This window comes from Enoplosus armatus, chromosome 20, assembly GCF_043641665.1.
Source record: "Enoplosus armatus isolate fEnoArm2 chromosome 20, fEnoArm2.hap1, whole genome shotgun sequence".
Taxonomy (NCBI): Eukaryota; Metazoa; Chordata; class Actinopteri; order Centrarchiformes; family Enoplosidae; genus Enoplosus; species Enoplosus armatus.
In genome coordinates, this window is record NC_092199.1 from 9,767,660 (window position 1) to 9,779,158 (window position 11,499).

At 40.1% G+C, this 11,499-nt stretch overlaps 1 protein-coding gene across 1 annotated transcript; it reads left to right on the forward strand.

The window, feature by feature from the left end:
* Positions 1 to 825: 825 nt before the first annotated feature.
* Positions 826 to 8,986, forward strand: cep55l (centrosomal protein 55 like). Its single transcript, XM_070927615.1, has 12 exons — positions 826 to 839; positions 1,413 to 1,638; positions 1,754 to 1,861; positions 2,746 to 2,901; positions 5,517 to 5,570; positions 6,083 to 6,227; positions 6,661 to 6,806; positions 7,135 to 7,328; positions 7,689 to 7,812; positions 8,018 to 8,089; positions 8,457 to 8,582; positions 8,774 to 8,986. Exons 2-12 carry the CDS (start codon positions 1,450 to 1,452, stop codon positions 8,984 to 8,986), a joined length of 1,527 nt encoding a protein of 508 aa, XP_070783716.1. The 5' UTR covers positions 826 to 839; positions 1,413 to 1,449.
* The last annotated feature ends 2,513 nt before the right edge of the window (positions 8,987 to 11,499 follow it).

Genomic DNA, 11,499 nt, shown 5'->3' on the forward strand with positions numbered 1-11,499 from the left:
TAAAATTAATCATAAGTAGCCTGCATTGTCCTACCATTATCACTCTCTACAAAGGGAAAAAGCACATCTGCCGAGTCTCTTCACCTCTGCGTTTTTAGACCTCACACTCCTGGAAGAAAACCTATGATTTACGTAGGCTACACACATACAGCCAGTGTCGTTTACTGTTTCAGACACTGTAAATGGGTCCAAGTAGCCAATATCCTGTTGTAGTCCTTGCAGTATAACCCCAGCTACATCTCTCATGATGCCCCTTGATAATTGGTTGCAGTGTTTGCTATTATCAAATACCACACAGGAAATAGACTTGCATTAAAGCTGGTTCCGGGCAGCGCAATTTCCATAAAATGGTCTGTCAACATGATGTGTCTGTATAGGTTGCACAGAAAATACACTGTTGTTATCGAGATACACGACAAACCAGTTTGGGTGGGCAATCCAGCTCACAATCCGCCTGTTCGCTTCATCCACTGCAAGGGACAGTCCGGAGTGACAGATAGATCAGTCGTTGAAGACCAGAAAAAGCTGAAGAAAAGCAATTTCTTTACTCATTTGATTGCAAAAGATATTGGGATTTAAAGGGAAATAGGATCGAATGGTAATATTTCAAATTGCCTCTGTAGAGAACCTAAGAAATCAATATATTTTCTGCACTGCACCGCCTGACATGACATGTTTCGAGACACCCAGGATTACGTAAACGCACCCCACTGCACGTTACGGATGTGACGTAAACGCGCTGCAATTCAAACTTCAGGAAACGAAAGCGTTTAGTTAGTAAACGGTCTTGTTGTCACGAACAAACTAGTTTCAGGTGATATCTTCTCTTCGCTTTATCTGTAAGTGTCAAATATTCTGAGTTTATCTGCCTGTAATATTTGTTTTCATTGTTTCGTTTCAAAACAGACAAGACTGCAATTAAGACGATGTAACGTTAGTTTATGAGAAGTTATCAACTAAAGACAGGTGCAACGGTGTATGCAACGTTCAACAACTGTCAGTTAGCTATATATTACTGGTTTATCTGTTTAATAGATATTTCTTTTAAGTTAACATTAAATGACGTCGAAAATTGTGGATAAATGAAATGCTCGAGTAAATACATGTAAAAGTTTTTGTTCCTTTACAATGACTGGAAAGTGTGATGTAGGGACAAATGTGTTCATTTCCATCAACCTACACTAATAACCTGTAAAGCCTATTGCATCATTTAGTATTAATGTTTATAACTACTCCATAGCACGCCTGTATGCCAGATTTTTTTGGGATGTTTCATAAGGGTTTAGTGTTTTGAACACTTAAGTTTGATTATTTGTCCAAATGATTTCAGTCAAATTGAAACTAAACATCTGGTGAATTTTACATACAATAAACATCATTCTGTGAAATGTCTTGTTTCCCTATAACATTAGAAGTCCAGGTTACTTCCTCAACACCAACAAAGCAGCCATGACATCTAAAGGTGCCAAAGAGAGCATCGTCACCAAGTTGGGTTTCAAATCCAGCAGCTCTGCCTCCAAGGCTGAGGCGGAGCTGGAGAAAGTCAGGAAGGAGAACTCTCACCTCAGGAGAAAGATAGATGAACTGGCCAAACGACACATCAAACCACCCGACTCAGACAAAAGCAAGCTGCTGGAGGTAAAGGAAGTGTTTGTTTTGTCTGTGGTATTGAGGACATTCAGCGTTAACTTCAGACCGGCTGTTTTTGTCTGTATTTTAATGTGCTTATGTTATCTTTTGTTGGTTATTTCAGCGGATTCTTTCCCTTGAGACGCTGCGAGAGAGAAACAATCAGCAGTTGCTTGTTAAAGAGCAGGAGCTAGAAACAATGAGACAGCAGCTGACAGCTAGAGGTGGAGAGGTATGTACACATGACACCTCCCTGCATAAATATATGGTTAAAAATCACAATTTACAGCAGACTGGTATAGATATATCTGCCTGGAAGTACTCTGTACTCAGAAACACAGATTTGGACACCCTGAGGCAGCAGTTTTCTGGCCAGGGTGAGGAGATATACCTACAGCCATGTCTTTGAGAGTACTCCTCAACTTGTGAAGATTTGTTACACTTTTGGCATTGTATTGGTGGCATATGTATTGCTGGCAGCAGACAACTGTCAGAAAGGAAAGAAATCAGCCTAGAATTCCTCTGAGCTGCCATAAAAACAGTTGGGAGGGGGGGAGCTTCCATCTCATTTTGACAGCAGCTCAGCTAAGTGAAGTTTAGACAGCCAGCAAAACCTGCATACTACATACACCACACTATGTGTATGCTGTTTACTTGATATTTATAAACCAACTATCTTCCACTGTTCCACATTCATGCCCTTTTTACTGTTTATGACACTGCTGGAGAAATAGATGCTATCTATTTGAGGTTGTTGCTTATCCTCATGAAATCTCTTCTCTATTGTGGCAGAAATCGTTTTCTAATTTAGGCTAGTCAGAGTGGCATCAGGATAAAACTTGGAAATGGCATGCTGATAAATGGAACAGCTATTTGACATTGTGAATGCGTAATGTGATTTAATCACACTTGCCTCTTCCTCATTAACTTTCATCAGCAAAAGTGCTTAAACCAGAGCTGCTCAGTGGGCAATGCCAGCAGACTGCCAGACATGTAATGTCATTTGTGTGAAGGAGATAATTGCATGGAGAAGAGCGAATGTCCTCGGCAAACTGTCGCCGCATAAACAACGGTTAAAAAAAATTCAGGTTAACATTGTTGTTGTGTGTTTTTTAGGTGGTAGCATCACTGCAGGCCCAGCTGGAGCAGCGGAGGAAGGACGCTGAGCAGAGAGACACGTTGTTCCAGAACTTGTCACAGGAGACGGAGAACCTGAAAAACCAGCTGGCCACTGTTTCTACCCGCTGCCAGTCCCTGGAAACACAGGTGGTGGTAGGTTGACCAACTTATGGCCTCTATATACATTTAGATGTTATAGTTATGTTATGTAAATAAGTTAGAAATGTTGGCACTGCCATTGAAGCGTGTCTCCAGTTATCTTATTGGGATTCTCTACTCTTCTGATGATGTAGTTGGCTTTAAAATATGTCCGATTAATTACTTTTGCTGGTGCAGGTCATGAAAAGTTTTAATGGTATCATGACATTGATAATTAAAGTGCTTATGCGGTTACCTATCTTCAGTTATTGATGGCTAGCCCTAGGATATTATGAATACATTTATTTCAGGCTGTTAGTAACAAAATGTGACCCTTGGACTGGGATTAAATGTCCTCTGCCTCACTTTCTAATATCCTCCATCTCCGAGAGTAGTTTTTGCTTATCTATAGTACTGATGCAGTAGACATATTTTTGACCAATCAAACTCAATTTTAGTGATTCATTGACTTCAGCTCCATCAGTGCTAGTCTGACTAACAGGAATGTGCTTTAAAGGAACAAGTACATGTATAATTTCATCAAAGTTGTTGTGACACATGCCTCTGGTAAGGTTTTTGAATAGTTGTGGTGCCTGTTTCAGTGACCCTACTGCATGAAAGCAGACTTGTTCGGAAATGCAGATGCAGTTATTCTGTCGTCCACTAGGTGGCATTGTGTGACTTCTGATTGTTTTCCTCAGCTGCAGACATTGACTTGTCTCTGGAGCAGCCTTGCTAATTTGTTGTAATGAAAGCTAAAGGTGCAAGTAATGCATGGCTCATTGTAAATGTAAATACACACATCACTTACAGTAGTTTTGTGAAAGATGTAACAACTTGAACTTTGTTCAAGTAACACTTTGTCTGTAGGGTTTTCTAATTAATACTATCATCAAAATCATCATTGCAAGAGCCTTTGATAAATCCCTGGTTGCCACTCAGTTCCCTTCACAATTGTAGGCTCTCATTCCTTATCAAAAGGCAGCACTGATTGGCGGTCAGCCCTTTGATGCTTTGAGCACAGCAGGCCCTCACTACACTCTCAGAGAGCGGTCATCAGGATTCTCCTTGGCTTCTGGAGAGGCTTAGGTGGTAAAATCACAAGTAAGGACTTTGGGAATTTGGATGGCGGAAGACTCAAAGATCACATAGCTGTGGGCTTTTGGGGCCCATAGTGAAGCTCAATTCAAACTTCATTCTAAGAAGAAATTAATTCACCTAATTTCCAGATTTTCCAGGAGCTCTCCTTCAGAATAATGTCTCCTTATTTGTTTGTCTTAATCAAACTTCAGAATCAGTTAAGATTAAGGAATCTCAGCATAAAGCACGTCTTATTTACCCTGATGAAGACTGCTTTATGTAGAAACGTTAGTGGTTGCACCATTATTAAAAGCTCTTATTATAACTGTGTGCTCCAGATCCTTCAAAATCTGTGAATCTGCTGTGTACTTAATGTTAACACCAAAGACTCTAGGCCCATCATAACTGATGTTTCTAGATAATCAAAACCGTGTTACCAAAAATGTAGTCCCTCTGTTTCAGTCATGGCTAGACCCAAAGTAATAGGGAGTGTTTGAAGAAAGTAAAAAGGAGATTTTTACAAGAAAGATACAGAGGCTGTTTTGTTTTGTTTTTTAAAGTTTCTTCTTAAAGGTCACCAGTATGTTGAAAATACTGTCTTTGAATCTAAATGTTCTCAGTTATTTTGCATAACTATTGCTATGGTTTTCTAGTCACTACTCTTACACTCAAGGTTGGAAAGTATTAAAATGCAGAGTATGTATACAAATGGATAGGAATGTTTGGTACTTATAGACATACAGTCCTTTTTGTAATCAGTGTCTTTCAGCTCCCATTGCAAGTGGATTTCCTTATCTTTATGTCTTAATTGTAACTTTCCAGGAATGCTCTCCATTTTCGAAGCCCGTGGCTTAGCTCCTTTCGCATTACTAGAAATAATCTGTCCAGCAGACCCTGACCCACCCTTTCCCTCCCTCTCCTTGGATTCACAAAAGTCATTAGCGGGCTTAGCTTATGGGATGTGCGTTTAACTCCATCTGGAAAAAGTTGACAAGCTCATGATGCTTGCCTGCTAATATAAGAGCTCACAGAGCCTTAGCACAGAGATGATCGTTTAGATGCCTATTGCTGCCGGGAAGGTTTTGCTTGAGCTCAGACGCTGGGATGGGATCAGACATGTAGACCTCAGGGTCAGGGCGACAGAACTATGAGATGACTGGCTGTCTTCTAGGGATGGATGTCAAGGAATTGGCCTGAGGGCTGGTGCCTCAGGTCATGTGTTCAAGACCTTTTTTTGTTGCATTATTAAAACATCAGATGAATAATTTCAACCAGCAAGCCTACGATTTTTAGTGCCCAGAAAACTGACAACACACACGAATAACACGGGGGTCCATCATTTTTCTTTTAGAACAACTTAATTTGTCTTTGGATTGATGTTAAACAAGTCCTGTATTGTGTTGTGGAATATCAGACCAAAAGCCTTCAGTTGTTTTGGCTTCAGTTCTAGTTCTATGCATAATAACAAAAAGTAGTGACCGCTAGATCAGGTAGAAGTGTTGATGCCAAAACTTTATTTATGTGACTTGAACGTGTTTTTCTCTCTACAGAACGGACAGGTACCTCCTGCAGACGTGGTTTTGGTACAAGATCAACTGAAAGATGTGAGTCCAGTCAATGATTTACTGTGTGTTTCTGCAAGCCTGTTTGTAATTTTAAGTACATATTTTCCTACTATTGAAAAAATGTTTTTGTACCATAGTTCTGTAACTGACAAATCTTGCTCCATCGAGGATATGTTTAAAGCAATTCCTTCCAGTACACGCTGTTCAGAGCCAGGGGAATGAAATGATTCTAATAAAGTTCATCATTCAATATTTCCAAAAGATCTAGGACCCATTTTTATGTCAGTGTCAACAGGTGCTGCACAAAGGACACACTGGATATTACATTATTGGATACATCAAAACATTTTGATTATTTTGGGTGAGAGAAGGCAGAGTTTCTTTTCTATCCACTTAGTTTTGATGAAAAACCCCTCCTGTCATGCACAAAAACATCAACAATACAGAAAAAATATTTTTTTCCTTGATTATCCTCTAAATTGAACAGCTCCAATCTAAATATACACAGAATAAAGTGTATCACTGTATGGGGTTGTGCATCTCACCACCAGGCTCTTGAGAAGAACCAGCAGTGGCTGATGTATGACCAGCAGAGAGAGGCCTACGTCCAGTCCATCCTCACCCGCACACAGGACCTGGAGCAGCAGCTGACCCAGGCAAAGCAGCAACAAACCAAACAAGAGGCCAGTTCAGATGGTGAGAAATGTAGGAGGAATAGCTACTTCTGACATCCACAGCTTATTCACTACAATCATGGAACGTTAAAGTAATTAAAATGAACTTAACAAACGTGTGTGCTCTGATGCATACAGTATGGAATTTGAAAAGAGGGAATTAAAGAAAATGATACAGTTTGATTCAGATATTAGCTTTCTAGCCACAGCATTAAACATTAAAAAGGTGACGGGCTTTGAGTTGGAAAAGGAGATTAGATAGATAGTAATCCAGGGATTAAAAATGTTAGCAACAACAGCAGCACTGAGGACTGTTTGGCTTTGACGGTTAAATGGCAAAACTTTCTATAAATCTTCTACATAGACCATGCTTAGTACCAAAGATTTTATAGTTAGATTGCAATGGATATCTTAGATTTGCTTTTTAATTTGCTTACCAACACTTCTTATCTCAGCACCTGCCAATTCAGCAGCTCCAGAAAGAGATGTTCAACTGAGGAGCCACTATGACCAGCTGCTGTTGGGGGCACAGAAAGACCTGGAGATCCAAAAAGATCAGGTCACCAGAACCCAACAGGAGCTCAGTGTGCAGAGGGAACAGGTGAATGCTGGAGGATTTCATTTAATTACTATTTACTCATTTTGACTTTTCCAGGATTCCTGTTTCTGCCTTATAAAGATTTTCTCCCTAATTAATTCATATACTGTATTCTACTTTTTGTGGCTTGTGCTACTCACATTCCTGTAAAACCTTGTAATCTCCCTATCAAATGATATACAAATTAATTTTGTTAAGTTTGGGTTAGCGCTGAATCTGCATGCAACTGGAATAACCTCATCACATTGCTACATTCCTTCATTCATGCATCTTATTTTAATTAATTAATTAATTTGTAGAACTCTATCTTTTTTCTTTTACGGCTCTGCAGACCCTGAACGCTCAGGCTGAGCTGAAGTCTCAGAGGGACCAGACCGCCAGGCTCCAGGAGGAGATGTCAGCGCTGCAGAGGAGGCATGAGGACAAGTGCGGCGAGCTGTCGTCCTTCCTGAGGAAGTACAAAGAGAAGAGCAAAGAGATGGAGGAGGCCAAGATGCAGCTGCAGGAAGAGCGATTCAGCAACAGGTAAAGGAACCCCGCTCTTGTTGTTGAAATCAAACAGAGGCTGCTCTCGGATCAACTTGGCGTCACAGTTCATCTTCGAACAGTTAATCTGACTGGTGCAAAGAAACTACATAGGCCTATGATTAGAAAAGGTCTAAGGGATTTTACTTTCTTAAATTCTCAGTTGGTCCTCAACTCATGGCAAAAAATTGTGAAATGTTTACTGACCTTGGATGTTAGGTTGAAAAACACAGTGAAACTGAATGTGCTAACAGCAGTTAAAACTAGTAAAACAGCTCAAACTAGTATGTTTGTAAGTATTATACAAGTAAAGAGGATTATTCTTCATGTTTTTGTGGATTGCATAATAATTGCATCCAGACATGAAGTGTGTGAGGAGAGGAAGGTGTCGTCGGAGCGGGCGGACAGGATGAGAGTGGAGCTGGAGAGTATGGACATCAGATTGGAGGAGGAGAGGAAGAGATCTGCTGAACTTCTACTGCAGGTAACACTCGCATTCACTGCCATGTTTAGCATTCCTTGTGTAGGAAAGGAAGCCTAAAGGATTGGAAATATAAGACCTAATCCATCAACAATTATATTTTACTTCATATAATGCAAGAGGTCAATATATCTCTAAGAATATTTCAATGACTCTCATGTTTATTTGACTGGAAAAAATTTTCAATCCAGCATTTTGTCCTTTACAGGTAAATATGCTGCAGAAGTCTCTTCTGAGCCAAAACGAAGAACAGAGGAGAATCGCAGTACTGGAGCAACAGGTAACGGTTACAGTTCACACCAGCAAAAAAACTGTATCAAATGGTAGAAAGTCTTTATCCCAACTGTGAAAACAAACATTCAACATCTCAAAACCAAGTAAAGTCAGGTGATTGTTTCTGCACTAGTGCATTCTTTTTGCTTTGTATGAAGTGATGAGATCAGCAATTACCAGTTACATAATTTAAACGCACCCAGTTATGAGTGGAAAATCCATCAGCTCAGCCTTGTTATGGAGTATGCAGCACACTATTTTGAGTGACCATTTATTTCTTCAAAGTAATAAAATCCATACTGATCCCACTTGTGCGATTTAAGTACAGTGAATTCTTGGCTCTCTCCCTCTGACATATTTCTACCCCTCCTCAGATCCAGCTCTCTGCCAAGGACTTTGAGAATGAAAAGATAGATCGCCACAGCATGCAGCACCAGTTACATAAGGTGCTGAAGGAGCTTCGCAAGGCCCGAGATCAGATTGCTAAACTGGAGTCTGCTGTAAGTGTTGCACATCGTAACCACATGTTCATTGAACTTTAACATTGTCACAAACAATGGCTCTTACTGGGTTACTTGTCCTGACCACCTCATATATCCTCAGTAATAATTGATGGTTTTACTTTAATGCTATTTTTTTTTAGAAATGTTTCAATTAAATATGAAATGCTTAGAGTTATTCTGTGTTTCAGAAACCGCCAAACGCCCGTTTCTCAGAGCCCAGCTCCTACCACAGCCTTGAGTTTGAGCGTCTTACTATCAATGACGCTCAAGGTCCGACATCTCCCTCTAAAGTCACCAACCTCCTGGATGAGAGTTTCCTGGAGTGCCCCAAGTGTCGGACCCCCTATCCCACCAGCCGCCACAGGGAGCTCCTGGCACACATTGACTACTGCTTTGCCTGAGCTGGAAGAGAGCCTAGATCAGTGGTTCTCAGCCTGGGTGTCAGGACCCCCTCCTCATCCAAGGTAGCAGCAAGCTTGCAACTATTTGGTTAACCTGGTCGTATAGACACGACAATGGGTACCAAGTAGACACAGCTTTCTTTTTTTTTTTTTAATGGGTCACAAACCAAAAAGGTTGGGAACCACCAGACTAGATCATGAGATCCATTCAGGAAATGTAACCCCCTGCAGCGTGTTTAAAACGCCTGTCTGGGCTAGAATGAAAATCTGAAAGCCATGATATGTTCAAATTTGAAAAACAAACAGCACTCTTGTGAACAGCAGAGGTGAGTTAAAGATATTTAAACTCATCTGGGAAGCTGGTTGTCATTTTTTGTTTTAATTTCCAAAAGCTGATTTAACTGTTGGCTCAGACCCCATGCAAGATGATTAGTTTGAAATACTGCTCCTGCTGTGATAATAATCACTGGATACAAATGTATGATGCATTCAATAAGCGTGTGTGTGTGTGTGTGTGTGTGTGTGTGTGTGTGTGTGTGTGTGTGTGTGTGTGTGTGTGTGTGTGTGTGTGTGTGTGTGTGTGTGTGTGTGTGTGTGTGTGTGTGTGTGTGTGTGTGTGTGTGTGTGTGTGTGTGTGTGTGTGTGTGTGTGGCTATATGAGTGATCATTTTAACAAAATGTACTCCCTACTTCTTTCTGACCTTAGAATACCATCAGGCAATGAAAAAGAAATATCATATTCCTTCCATTTCTTTATTTCTGGGATCTTCTGCTTTATCGTTTGAGTGCAGTTTGTCTTTTTATGAAGCTCTTTGTGAATTCTATTATTTTTGTGTGTATTTTGATGAAATAATTTATTCTTGGGGTTGTTTTTTGAGTGATCTACTGCCTCTTTAGATCATAAAAAATGTTATTCTCCTTCAGTAAATATAAGCGATGGTAATTATGTATTACTATACAATGTTGCATTTATGATGGCTCTGTATTCAAGTTTACAAACCTGCTTAATATGTTCCACACTGTTCCTCCACTCCTAGTTTCAGTAATCTATACCTTTTGGTGTTTTTGTGTAACATTTTCCTCAGCATGTGTAATATTGAAGGGGTATTTGAATTGTTCTGAAGAGAGAGAAAGCGACCCTCAGCAGCAATGGACATTGGCCATTTTGACAGTATTGAGGTGAAGGACAAAATAATAGGGAAAAATGTTTCTATGTTCCAGCTATTCGTGTTCTCAGCTACATTCATAGTCAGGCTACACATGGCAGGCACATCAGATGGACAGTTTTGTCCATTAGATTCCTAGTGGTAGTGTAGTGGCTTTTCTCCGTCTAGTGTCTTGCAAACAAACCTGGCTGGACCATGTGACTGTAACCATGACCAAGATCTTTTGTCACCTTACCCACATAGTCTGATTTGCCTCAACTTAACCAGACCTTAAACATACTGCACTGGGGAGCTTATTTGGTCACATGGTGCCAGGTGGAGCGCGTATTCTTCCCTGTTCGAGTGAAGCTGGCTTCCGCCTCCACCTTGACTTTTCATGCCTGCAGCCCTGTGAGGCTGGAATGAGATTGCATGAGTTAATTCCTTGTACTAAACTATTTAAGGCAGGGGATTAGTAAAGGTCCTCTTGGTTGGGGAAAGGAGTTAAGGTGCCTTTACTCCTGCAGCCTTGGCAATGTGACTAGATAGACTTAAGACAGACAGACAGACATTGCCATACTGTCAGTTGTTTTGTTTTAACTTAGGCCATGTGTCTTTTAAAAATGCGAGCCGAGAATCACATTGTTTTGACCAACTTTTGGCCATTTTGCTTCGTGTGTTTGTTTTTTTTAAGTCATCTTTGTTTTATTCTAATCATGGGCTCCAAAGTTGTTTTGCCATGCACTGTACTGTACAAAAATGTGCAATAAAGATATAAATCTCCTTCATACGCCTTCAACAGTCCATTGTGTACTTTTTGTCACATCAGAGTGTATATATATATATATATATATATATATATATATATATATATAATTTGTTGGAACATTTACTGTAAGTTAATACAATGTGGCCAAATGCATAATGTTCGCTTGCTTGCCTTGTCTGTTTTTATATCAGTGTAAAAGTATAGTTTTCATGGCCCTTGTGTTTATAGATGAGCTGTAGTGGAAAAGCGATGGCTGAGATAAATGATGATGTTGAGCTCGGTGTGTCGTAGCTTTGTGTCGTTCACTTGACTGTACTTTTGATTTTGAAAGGATCTGGCGTCATCACTGTATTCCATTTACCATCAAGCTGTAACACATTCTATTGTTTTACTCTATAATTGAGTTTCAGCTTATTCTACTAAGTAACAACGTATTCATGTAGAAAACATTTTGTCAGTCTTTATAATCCCCAGTGACCCATTAGATTCTGTGATGCTCAAGGATCAGCTATGAAAAACAAGAGTCTACAGCCACGCTATCGGCTCTGTGAGGTTTTACTGGGACACAGTGGTGCCAAATGCTAATGCTAACATGCTGA

What these genes read in the sequence shown, in the direction of transcription:
- cep55l (XM_070927615.1), top strand. Translation starts at nt 1,450, where the DNA reads ATGACATCTAAAGGTGCCAAAGAGAGCATCGTCACCAAGTTGGGTTTC. An exon ending in ACAAGAGGCCAGTTCAGATG is followed by an intron (nt 6,228 to 6,660) that starts GTGAGAAATGTA and finishes TTCTTATCTCAG; the next exon opens with CACCTGCCAATTCAGCAGCT. An exon ending in GAAGAGCGATTCAGCAACAG is followed by an intron (nt 7,329 to 7,688) that starts GTAAAGGAACCC and finishes AATTGCATCCAG; the next exon opens with ACATGAAGTGTGTGAGGAGA.